We start from the raw sequence: 12907 nt of genomic DNA on the forward strand, positions 1-12907 counted from the left end.
AGTCTAGCAGGAGCAAAAATAGAAACAATATAAGCACAGAAAATAAACACACAGCAGTGTGTCTAAACAAATGAAGCAAACGCTTATCTTAGCTGAATTGGCAGCAGGCAGGAGAGGCCAGGCAGAGGACCAACACTTCCAAAGGAACATTGACTACTGGCAAGGACTAATGAGTCCTGCACAGCTAAATACCCCAGTCAGAATTGCAATTAGCAGAAACGCCTGTCCAAGACTGCTGCTCAGGAATAACTGCATTACCATCAACAACCACCGGAGGGAGCCCAAGAGCAGAATTCACAACAGTAGACCCCCTAAGGAACTTATCTATACGTGTGGTGAGCACTTTGACCCACCAAGTGCTTCACAGAAGTTTATAATGCAGAGCCGTAAAAATAAAAAATCATATTTTTTCCCAAAAATGATCTTTTCACCCCCAATTTTTTATTTTCCCAAGGGTAGCAGAAGAAATTGGACCCCAAAAGTTATTGTGCAATTTGTCCTGGTACGATGATACCCGATATGTGTGGGTAAACCACTGTTTGGGAGCATGGCAGAGCTCGGAAGGGAAGGAGCACTGCTTGACTTTTCAATGCAAAATTGACTGGAATTGAGATGGGACACCATGTCGCGTTTGGAGAGCCCCATATGTGCCTTAACATTGAATCCCCCCACAAGTGACATAATTTTGGAAAGTAGACCGCCTAAGGAACTTAGCTAGATGTGTTGTGAGAGCTTTGAACCCCCAAGTGTTTCACTACAGTTTATAACGCAGAACCGTGAAAATAAAACTTTTTTTTTCACAAAAATTTATTTTTTAGCCCTCAGTTTTGTATTTTCCCAAGGGTAACAGGAGAAATTGGACCCCAAAAGTTGTTGTCCAATTTGTCCTGAGTACGCGGATACCCCATATGTTGGGGTAAAACCCTGTTTGGATGCACGGGAGAGCTCGGAAGGGAAGGAGCACTGTTTTACTTTTTCAACGCAGAATTGGCTGGAATTGAGATCAGACGCCATGTCGTGTTTGGAGAGCCCTGATGTGCCTAAACAATGGAAACCCCCAATTCTAACTGAAACCCTAACCCAAACACACCCCTAACCCAAACACACCCCTAACCCTAATCCCAACTCTAACCATATCCCTAACCACACCCCTAACCCAAACATGTCCCTAACCCTAATCCCAACCCCACCCCTAACTCCAACCCTAACACCCCTAAATCCAACACACCCCAACATTAATCCCAACCATAACCCTAACCCTAATCCCAACCATAAATGTAATCCAAACCCCAACTTTAGCCCCAACCCTAAATTTAGCCCCAACCCTAACCATAACTTTAGCCCCAACCCTAACTGTAGCCGTAACCCCTAGCCCCAACCCTAACCCTAGCACCAACCCTAACCCTAATGGGAAAATGGAAATATATACATTTTTTTTTATTTTATTTTTCCCTAACTAAGGGGGTGATGAAGGGGGGTTTGATTTACTTTTATAGCAGGTTTTTTAGCGGATTCTTATGATTGGCAGCTGTCACACACCAAAAAACGCTTTTTATTGCAAAAAATAGTTTTTGCGTCTCCGCATTTTGAGAGCTATAATTTTTCCATACTTTGGTCCATAGAATCATGTGAGCTCTTGTTTTATGTGGGACGAGTTGACGTTTTTATTGGTACCATTTTTGGGCATGTGACATTTTTTGATCGCTTTTTATTCTGATTTTTGTGAGGCAGAATGACCAAAAACCAGCTATTCAAGAATTTCTTTTGGGGGGGTGTTTATACCCTTCCGCGTTTGGTAAAATGGATGAAGCAGTTTTATTCTTCGGGTCAGTACGATTACAGTGATACCTCATTTATATCATTTTTTTAATGTTTTGGCGCTTTTATATGATAAAAACTATTTATTTTTGCATCGCTGTATTCTGAGGACTATAACTTTTTTATTTTTTCGCTGATGATGCTGCATGGCAGCTCGTTTTATGCGGGACAAGATGATTTTTTCAGCGGTACCACGGTCATTTATATCCGTCTTTTTGATCGCGTGTTATTCTAACACTTGCCCTATACAATACTGCACAAACGTTATGGCCCCATATAGTGCGGCTCAAACGTTATGGCCCCATATAGTGCTGCTCAAACGTTATGGCCCCATATAGTGCTGCTCAAACGTTATGGCCCCATATAGTGCTGCACAAACGTTATGGCCCCATATAGTACTGCACAAACGTTATGGCCCCATATAGACACTTGCCCTATACAATACTGCACAAACGTTATGGCCCCATATAGTGCTGCACAAACGTTATGGCCCCATATAGTGCTGCACAAACGTTATGGCCCCATACAGTGCTGCACAAACGTTATGGCCCCATATAGTGCTGCACAAACGTTATGGCCCCATATAGTACTGCACAAACGTTATGGCCCCATACAGTGCTGCACAAACGTTATGGCCCCATATAGACACTTGCCCTATACAATACTGCACAAACGTTATGGCCCCATATAGTGCTGCACAAACGTTATGGCCCCATATAGTGCTGCACAAACGTTATGGCCCCATATAGTGCTGCACAAACGTTATGGCCCCATATAGTGCTGCACAAACGTTATGGCCCCATATAGTGCTGCACAAACGTTATGGCCCCATATAGTGCTGCACAAATGTTATGGCTCCATATAGTGCTGCACAAATGTTATGGCCCCATATAGTGCTGCACAAACGTTATGGCCCCTTATAGTGCTGCACAAACGTTATGGCCCCTTATAGTGCTGCACAAATGTTATGGTCTCATAGATGCTCCATACAGTCACTTGCCCTGTTATGATAAGGTAATTCAGTACCACAATGGACATAGAGGTCAGAGCACATACAGTGACCTGACAATAACCCAAAAACATAGAACGAGCTCTGAGACGTGGGAACTCTGCTGACCGCAATCCCTAATCCTCTCCAACAACACTAGAGGCAGCCGTGGATTGCGCCTAACGCTCCCTATGCAACTCGGCACAGCCTGAGAAACTAGCTAGCCTGAAGATAGAAAATAAGCCTACCTTGCCTCAGAGAAATACCCCAAAGGAAAAGGCAGCCCCCACATATAATGACTGTGAGTTAAGATGAAAAGACAAACGTAGAGATGAAATAGATTTAGAAAAGTGAGGCCCGACTTTCTGAACAGAGCGAGGATAGGAAAGGTAACTTTGCGGTCAACACAAAACCCTACAAAAACCACGCAAAGGGGGCAAAAAGACCCTCCGTACCGAACTAACGGCACAGAGGTACACCCTCTGCGTCCCAGAGCTTCCAGCAAGCAGGAAAAAACAAATAGACAAGCTGGAGAGAAAAAACAGCAAACAAAATAGCAAAGCGGAACTAGCTATGCTGAGCAGCAGGCCACAGGAACGATCCAGGAGGAAACAGGTCCAATACTAGAACATTGACTGGAGGCCAGGATCAAAGCACTAGGTGGAGTTAAATAGAGCAGCACCTAACGACTTCACCACATCACCTGAGGAAGGAAACTCAGAAGCCGCAGTACCACTTTCCTCCACCAACGGAAGCTCACAGAGAGAATCAGCCGAAGTAGCACTTGTGACCACAGGAGGGAGCTCTGCCACAGAATTCACAACAGTACCCCTTCCCCTTGAGGAGGGGTCACCGAACCCTCACCAGAGCCCCCAGGACGACCAGGATGAGCCATATGAAAGGCACGAACAAGATCGGGAGCATGGACATCAGAGGCAAAGACCCAGGAATTATCTTCCTGAGCATAACCCTTCCACTTAACCAGATACTGGAGTTTCCGTCTTGAAACACGAGAATCCAAAATCTTCTCCACAATATACTCCAACTCCACCTCCACCAAAACCGGGGCAGGAGGATCAACAGATGGAACCATAGGTGCCACGTATCTCCGCAACAATGACCTATAGAATACGTTATGTATGGAAAAAGAATCTGGAAGGGTCAGACGAAAAGACACAGGATTAAGAACCTCAGAAATCCTATACGGACCAATGAAACGAGGTTTAAATTTAGGAGAGGAAACCTTCATAGGAATATGACGAGAAGATAACCAAACCAAATCCCCAACACGAAGTCGGGGACCCACACACCGTCTGCGATTAGCGAAACGTTGAGCCTTCTCCTGGGACAAGGTCAAATTGTCCACTACATGAGTTCAAATCTGCTGCAACCTGTCCACCACATTATCCACACCAGGACAGTCCGAAGACTCAACCTGCCCTGAAGAGAAACGAGGATGGAACCCAGAGTTGCAGAAAAACGGCGAAACCAAGGTAGCCGAGCTGGCCCGATTATTAAGGGCGAACTCAGCCAAAGGCAAAAAGGACACCCAGTCATCCTGATCAGCAGAAACAAACCATCTCAGATATGTTTCCAAGGTCTGATTGGTTCGTTCGGTCTGGCCATTAGTCTGAGGATGGAAAGCCTCGAAACAAACTGGGAACCTCTGTCAGAAACGATATTCTCTGGAATGCCATGTAAACGAACCACATGCTGGAAGAACAATGGCGCCAAATCAGAGGAGGAAGGTAATTTAGACAAGGGTACCAAATAGACCATCTTAGATAAGCGATCACAGACCACCCAAATGACTGACATCTTTTGAGAGACGGGAAGATCTGAAATAAAATCCATAGAGATATGTGTCCAAGGCCTCTTCGGGACCGGCAAGGGCAAAAGCAACCCACTGGCACGAGAACAGCAGGGCTTAGCCCGAGCACAAATCCCACAGGACTGCAAAAAAGTACGCACATCCCGCGACCGAGATGGCCACCAAAAGGATCTAGCCACTAACTCTCTGGTACCAAAGATTCCAGGATGACCAGCCAACACCGAACAATGAACCTCAGAGATAACTATTCGTCCACCTATCAGGGACAAACCGTTTCTCCGCTGGGCAACGATCAGGTTTATTAGCCTGAAATTTTTGCAGCACCCGCCGCAAATCAGGGGAGATGGCAGACACAATTGCTCCCTCTTTGAGGATACCCGCCGGCTCAGATAAACCCGGAGAGTCGGGCACAAAACTCCTAGACAGAGCATCCGCCTTCACATTTTTAGAGCCCGGAAGGTACGAAATCACAAAGTCAAAACGGGCAAAAAACAGCGACCAACGAGCCTGTCTAGGATTCAACCGCTTGGCGGACTCGAGATAAGTCAAGTTCTTATGATTAGTCAAGACCACCACGCGATGCTTAGCTCCTTCAAGCCAATGACGCCACTCCTCGAATGCCCACTTCATGGCCAGCAACTCTCGATTGCCCACATCATAATTTCGCTCAGCAGGCGAAAACTTCCTGGAAAAGAAGGCGCATGGTTTCATCACCGAGCAATCAGAACTTCTCTGCGACAAAACAGCCCCTGCTCCAATCTCAGAAGCATCAACCTCGACCTGGAACGGAAGCGAAACATCTGGTTGACACAACACAGGGGCAGAAGAAAAACGACGCTTCAACTCTTGAAAAGCTTCCACAGCAGCAGAAGACCAATTGACCACATCAGCACCCTTCTTGGTCAAATCGGTCAATGGTTTAGCAATACTAGAAAAATTGCAGATGAAGCGACGATAAAAATTAGCAAAGCCCAGGAACTTTTGCAGACTTTTCAGAGATGTCGGCTGAGTCCAATCATGGATGGCTTGGACCTTAACAGGGTCCATCTCGATAGTAGAAGGGGAAAAGATGAACCCCAAAAATGAAACCTTCTGAACACCAAAGAGACACTTTGATCCCTTCACAAACAAAGAATTAGCACGCAGGACCTGAAACACCGTTCTGACCTGCTTCACATGAGGCTCCCAATCATCCGAGAAGATCAAAATGTCATCCAAGTACACAATCAGGAATTTATCCAGGTACTCTCGGAAGATGTCATGCATAAAGGACTGAAACACTGGAGCATTGGCAAGTCCGAATGGCATTACTAGATACTCAAAATGGCCCTCGGACGTATTAAATGCAGTTTTCCATTCATCGCCTCGCTTGATACGCACAAGATTATACGCACCACGAAGATCTATCTTGGTGAACCAACTAGCCCCCTTAATCTGAGCAAACAAATCAGATAACAACGGCAAGGGGTACTGAAATTTGACCGCGATCTTATTTAGAAGGCGGTAATCTATACAAGGTCTCAGTGAACCATCCTTCTTGGCTACAAAAAAGAACCCTGCTCCTAATGGCGACGATGACGGGCGAATATGCCCCTTCTCCAAGGACTCCTTCACATAACTCCGCATAGCGGCGTGCTCAGGCACAGATAAATTAAACAGTCGACCTTTTGGGAATTTACTACCAGGAATCAAATCGATAGCACAATCACAATCCCTATGCGGAGGTAGGGTATCGGACTTGGGCTCATCAAATACATCCCGGTAATCAGACAAGAACTCTGGAACCTCAGAAGGGGTGGATGACAAAATGGTCAGAAATCGGACATCACCATGTACCCCCTGACAACCCCAGCTGGACACAGACATGGATTTCCAATCTAATACTGGATTATGGACTTGTAGCCATGGCAACCCCAACACGACCACATCATGCAGATTATGCAACAACAGAAAGCGAATAACCTCCTGATGTGCAGGAGCCATGCACATGGTCAGCTGGGTCCAGTACTGAGGCTTATTCTTGGCCAAAGGCGTAGCATCAATTCCTCTCAATGGAATAGGACACTGCAAGGGCTCCAAGAAAAACCCACAATGCCTAGCATACTCCAAGTCCATCAAATTCAGGGTAGCGCCTGAATCCACAAATCCCATGACAGAATACGATGACAAAGAGCAGATCAAGGTAACGGACAGAAGAAATTTTGACTGTACCGTACCAATGGTGGCAGACCTAGCGAACCGCTTAGTGCGCTTAGGACAATCAGAGATAGCATGAGTGGAATCACCACAGTAGAAACACAGCCCATTCAGACGTCTGTGTTCTTGCCGTTCAACTCTGGTCAAAGTCCTATCGCACTGCATAGGCTCAGGTTTAAGCTCAGGTAATACCGCCAAATGGTGCACAGATTTACGCTCACGCAAGCGTCGACCGATCTGAATGGCCAAAGACATAGACTCATTCAGACCAGCAGGCATAGGAAATCCCACCATGACATCCTTAAGGGCTTCAGAGAGACCTTTTCTGAAAATAGCTGCGAGCGCACCTTCATTCCACTGAGTGAGTACGGACCACTTTCTAAATTTCTGACAATATACCTCTATCTCATCCTGACCCTGACACAGAGCCAGCAAATTCTTCTCTGCCTGATCCACTGAATTAGGCTCATCGTACAGCAATCCGAGCGCCAGGAAAAACGCATCGATATTACTTAATGCAGGATCTCCTGACGCAAGAGAAAATGCCCAGTCCTGAGGGTCGCCACGTAAAAAAGAAATAATGATCCTAACTTGTTGAACTGGGTCACCAGAGGAGCGAGGTTTCAAAGCCAGAAATAGTTTACAATTATTTTTGAAACTCAGAAATTTAGTTCTATCTCCAAAAAACAAAGCAGGAATAGGAATTCTCGGTTCTAACATAGAATTCTGAACCACAAAGTCTTGAATATTTTGTACTCTTGCCGTGAGCTGATCCACACATGAAGACAGACCTTTAATGTCCATCGCTACACCTGTGTCCTGAACCACCCAAATGTCTAGGGGAAAAAAAAGGCAAAACACAGTGCAGAGAAAAAAAAATGGTCTCAGAACTTCTTTTTTCCCTCTATTGAGAATCATTAGTACTTTGGGCCTCCAGTACTGTTATGATAAGGTAATTCAGTACCACAATGGACATAGAGGTCAGAGCACATACAGTGACCTGACAATAACCCAAAAACATAGAACGAGCTCTGAGACGTGGGAACTCTGCTGACCGCAATCCCTAATCCTCTCCAACAACACTAGAGGCAGCCGTGGATTGCGCCTAACGCTCCCTATGCAACTCGGCACAGCCTGAGAAACTAGCTAGCCTGAAGATAGAAAATAAGCCTACCTTGCCTCAGAGAAATACCCCAAAGGAAAAGGCTGCCCCCACATATAATGACTGTGAGTTAAGATGAAAAGACAAACGTAGAGATGAAATAGATTAAGCAAAGTGAGGCCCGACTTTCTGAACAGAGCGAGGATAGGAAAGGTAACTTTGCGGTCAACACAAAACCCTACAAAAACCACGCAAAGGGGGCAAAAAGACCCTCCGTACCGAACTAACGGCACGGAGGTACACCCTCTGCGTCCCAGAGCTTCCAGCAAGCAGGAAAAAACAAATAGACAAGCTGGAGAGAAAAAACAGCAAACAAAATAGCAAAGCGGAACTAGCTATGCTGAGCAGCAGGCCACAGGAACGATCCAGGAGGAAACAGGTCCAATACTAGAACATTGACTGGAGGCCAGGATCAAAGCACTAGGTGGAGTTAAATAGAGCAGCACCTAACGACTTCACCACATCACCTGAGGAAGGAAACTCAGAAGCCGCAGTACCACTTTCCTCCACCAACGGAAGCTCACAGAGAGAATCAGCCGAAGTAGCACTTGTGACCACAGGAGGGAGCTCTGCCACAGAATTCACAACATTGCCCCATTTCCTGTGATAAAAAAAAAAAATCACATACTCACCTCTCCGTCGCTCAGGCCCCCGGCACTTTCAATATTCACGTGCTCCTCGTTCCGGCGCCACTCCATCTTCGACACTGGCGTTCAGGCTGAGGGCGCGCACTGACTACGTCACCACGCCCTCTGACCTGAGCGCCACTACTGAAGACAGAGCGGCGCCGAAACGAGGAGCAGGTGAGTATCGCACAGCGCTCCCCTCCCCGTTATACTTACCTGGTCCTGGCGCTGTGCAGTCCCTGCTTCCCCGGCGCTGCAGCTTCTTTCTGTAGTGAGCGGTCACCGTTACCGCTCATTACAGTAATGAATATGGGGCTCCACCTCTATGGGAGGTGGAGCCCCATATTCATTACTGTAATGAGCGGTACCATGTGACCGCTCAGTACAGGAGGAAGCTGCTGGCGCCGGAAAGCCAGGGACCTGCAGGGACCACGCCAGGAGCAGGTGAGTATAATTAGGCAGCCCCCGCTCCCCCTCACCTGCCGACCCCTGGGTATGACTCGAGTATAAGCCGAGAGGGGGACTTTCAGCCCAAAAAAGTGGGCTGAAAATCTCAGCTTATACTCGAGTATATACGGTAACTGCTAGAATGCCAAAGGTCTGCAATCCTGTAATTGCTGCAAAGGGAGCATTCATGGAGGAAAGCAAAGTTTGAAGGAGAAAATTATTATTTCAAATAAAAATCTTTTTTTCGAACCTTGTCAATGTCTGGGCTATATTTTCAATTCATTTGGCAACTTATATGATTAATAAAAGTATGAGTTTTCATGGGAAACAAAAAATTGTCTGGGTGACTCTAAACTTTTGAACGGTAGTGTATATATACATACATACATATACATACAGGTGTTTCTCACAAAACTAGAATATCATCAAAAGGTTAATTTATTTCAGTTCTTCAATACAAAAAATGAAACTCTGATAGTCATTACACACAGAGTGATCTATTTCAAGTGTTTATTTCTGTCAATGTTGAGGATTACGGCTTACAGCAATGAAAACCCAAAAGTCATTATCTCAGTAAATTAGAATATTTAACAAAAACACCTGCAAAGGCTTCCTAAGTGTTTAAAAAGATACCTAAGGCTCTATACACACGTTCAGGAATTTTCACATTTATTTCGCGTTTTTTCACTATAAAAACGCGATAAAACCGCAAAAAAAAAAACATACATTAACCCCTTAAACCCCAAGGGTGGTTTGCACGTTAATGACCGGGACAATTTTTACAATTCTGACCACTGTCCCTTTATGAGGTGGAACGTTTCAATGCGTCCTGATGATTCTCACATTGTTTTCTCGTGACATATTGTACTTCATGTTCTTGGTAAAATTTCATTGATATTACCTGCGTTTATTTGTTAAAAAAATGAAATTTAGCAAAAATTTTGAAAATTTCGCAATTTTCCAACTTCGAATTTTTATGCCCTTAAATCACAGAGATATGTCACACAAAATAATTAATAAGTAACATTTCCCACATGTCTACTTTACATCAGCACAATTTTGGAACCAAAATTTTTTTTGTTAGGGAGTTATAAGGGTTAAAAGTTGACCAGCAATTTCTCATTTTTACAACACCATTTTTTTTTTTTTAGGGACCACATCACATTTGAAGTCATTTTGAGGGGTCTATATGGTAGAAAATACCCAAGTGTGACACCATTCTAAAAACTGCACCCCTCAAGGTGCTCAAAACCACATTCAAGAAGTTTATTAACCCTTCAGGTGTTTCACAGGAATTTTTGGAATGTTTAAAAAAATGAACATTTGACTTTTGTTCACAAAAAAAATTACTTCAGCTCCAATTTGTTTTATTTTACCAAGGGTAACAGGAGAAAATGGACCCCAAAAGTTGTTGTACAATTTGTCCTGAGTACGCCGATACCCCATATGTGTGGGTAAACCACAGTTTGGGAGCATGGCAGAGCTCAGAAGGAAAGGAGTGCCGTTTGACTTTTCAATGCAAAATTGACTGGAATTGAGATTGCTAGTGGTGGCTGCAGACAAAATGTTATCATGTATCTCTGTATACAGGGAGCTCCCCCTAGTGGTGGCTGCAGACAGGATCTTATATATCTGTATACAGGGAGCTCTCCCTAGTGGTGGCTGCAAACAGAATCTTATCATGTATCTCTGTATACAGGGAGCTCCCCCTAGTGGTGGCTGCAGACAGGATCTTATCATGTATCTCTGTATACAGGGAGCTCCCCCTAGTGGTGGCTGCAGACAGGATCTTATCATGTATCTCTGTATACAGGGAGCTCTCCCTAGTGGTGGCTGCAGACAATCTTATCAGGTAACTATTTGCAGGGAGCGTCCCCTAGTGGTGGCTGTAGACATGTAATTTTGTAATCTCTGTATACAGGAAACAGTAACCACTCATTGATCCATTATTCTATGCCCTAACCCTAATCTCTTGTCTTTTTATTCCAGCAAATGTGTGTGATGACGAACTGTTAATTTGCCAGAATGGTGGTACTTGTCACCAGGGACAGCGATGCATCTGCCCCAGTGGCTTTAAAGGAGCCCTGTGCCAAGATGTTAAATGTGACTCCACCCACAGGAACTGTGACTCCGCCTCTGGCACGCTGATGGTTTCCTCTCTGCTTCTCGTCTGTGCAATCCTCCTGAGCATGGAAGGCATTTAACGACCCTGCACCACGGTTCTTCGCGTGGGCGCACAACTGCAGGAGGTGTCTACACATCATGCAATCCTCCTGTGAGGATGCACCATCCGACCTACGGGAGATGGTAACTCCACTTCTGCAGTGCCTTACTGTCGCGTGTCACATGGGACTTTAGAAGAACATGAAGAAGCCCATGTTCTAGCATCCAAGGTGGAGATAGATGCCACTGCGGCCCTCAGGTGGAAGAATCATATTCAGGCTTCTGTAGACTTGGTGGCAATATCTACCCACGCTTTAGATTCTGAGAGCTGGCGTATAGTTGGGCCCCAGCTGAATCCATGCCCGGTTATACAAGATGGACGTCACTTTAAGCACCTCCCCCTTTCAGCATTAAATAGGGGCGGAGACCTAGATCGATGATATATAACTTATCACTAAGCAGACATGGACCTTGTGCCAAAAGCAAGACAGACACCAATCTGGAGGGTTGACGTCGCTCACAGCCACCAGGGGATTTTTTTTGGGGGACGCAGAACTGGGGGGAGGGGAGCATCTAAATTAAACCCATTTGGCTCCGACTGTTTGATGTTCTCTTTGTCTGTTAACCATTTGCTGCCTGTTACACCCCCCCCCCTCTGCTTTATTTGGGGAGGGTGGGAGGAAATTTCTAATCCCATCTGCCTACTTTCCCTCTGAGATATCTAGATATTTTATTTTTTGAAATTCCAGTAAAAGTTCATTATCCATCGTCCTAGTGTATATGGAGCAATCACCTTCACTGTGACACACCGGGATCAGAAATTTTCCAGGTGGGAGGAGCCTCGGGAGGCCCCGGGGGGGAAGGGGTGGGGAAGAGAAGGGGCTGAGACGTATGGGATCTATATATATAAAGATATTGCGGGCAGAGCAAGAGAGCTTCTATTCATATATTGTATATTATGAAATTTTTTTTTGTAGAGAATTATTTTTGTTTCAATTTAAATGTTATATTAAAAAATTTAAAAAACAAAACAGAACGACGAGAAGGATTAATCCCGAGACCCAGACATGGCAAGAAATATCCAAAGTAAAGAAATTGTGTATTAACACTGCCCCGGTGTGTCGTCTCTTGTATCACGTCATTACAATGTTGCAGATTTAAAGAGATAAGCCAGGAAAATGCCGGGTGCAAGATCCTGCCACATCCATTACAGTGGATCATTTTCACCTGTTTCTTTAATAGGTTTATTCCCAAACTTGCAAGTTATCACAAGGAGAGGCGAGACCTTACTGAACTGATAGCGGGGAACCTCAACAATCCTGTTTGAAGTTCCCCATCAGGATGGAGAGCTGCACCACTCCATTCAGTCTTATAATTGGTGGGGGTCCCAAAGGTCGGACCCCTGCAGATCAGAAGGGTCTCATCTATGGGGATAAAAAGCTGCAACTATAAAAATGCTTGATGCTCCGCTGCCAAAACTGTGTCTCTGCTCCCCTCTAGTGGTGGAAGCATTTCACAGCGCCATCGGAGATATTTGTTGCAGCAGTTATTGCTAGGGGCTTATGTGTTTTACTTCTGCATTTATCACACATTTTCATGCGGAGAACAAGAAAATGCACATTAATTATTTCTAGCATTCATATCTAAGTGTAGTATTGAAAAGAGACTGGTTTAGT

At 45.0% G+C, this 12907-nt stretch overlaps 1 protein-coding gene across 3 annotated transcripts in view; it reads left to right on the top strand.

Annotated features, from left to right (window-relative positions):
- Positions 1–12342, top strand: part of NTNG2 (netrin G2) — an 89986-nt gene extending 77644 nt beyond the window's left edge. For all 3 annotated transcript variants that reach the window (XM_069747576.1, XM_069747577.1, XM_069747575.1), the window contains one exon: positions 11058–12342. In XM_069747576.1, the coding sequence (XP_069603677.1) occupies positions 11058–11272 (215 nt within the window). In that variant the 3' untranslated portion in view covers positions 11273–12342. The remainder of the gene's footprint in view (positions 1–11057) is intronic.
- Positions 12343–12907: the final 565 nt, after the last annotated feature.

The sequence above is a fragment of the Ranitomeya imitator genome, chromosome 2, assembly GCF_032444005.1.
Source record: "Ranitomeya imitator isolate aRanImi1 chromosome 2, aRanImi1.pri, whole genome shotgun sequence".
NCBI lineage: Eukaryota > Metazoa > Chordata > Amphibia > Anura > Dendrobatidae > Ranitomeya > Ranitomeya imitator.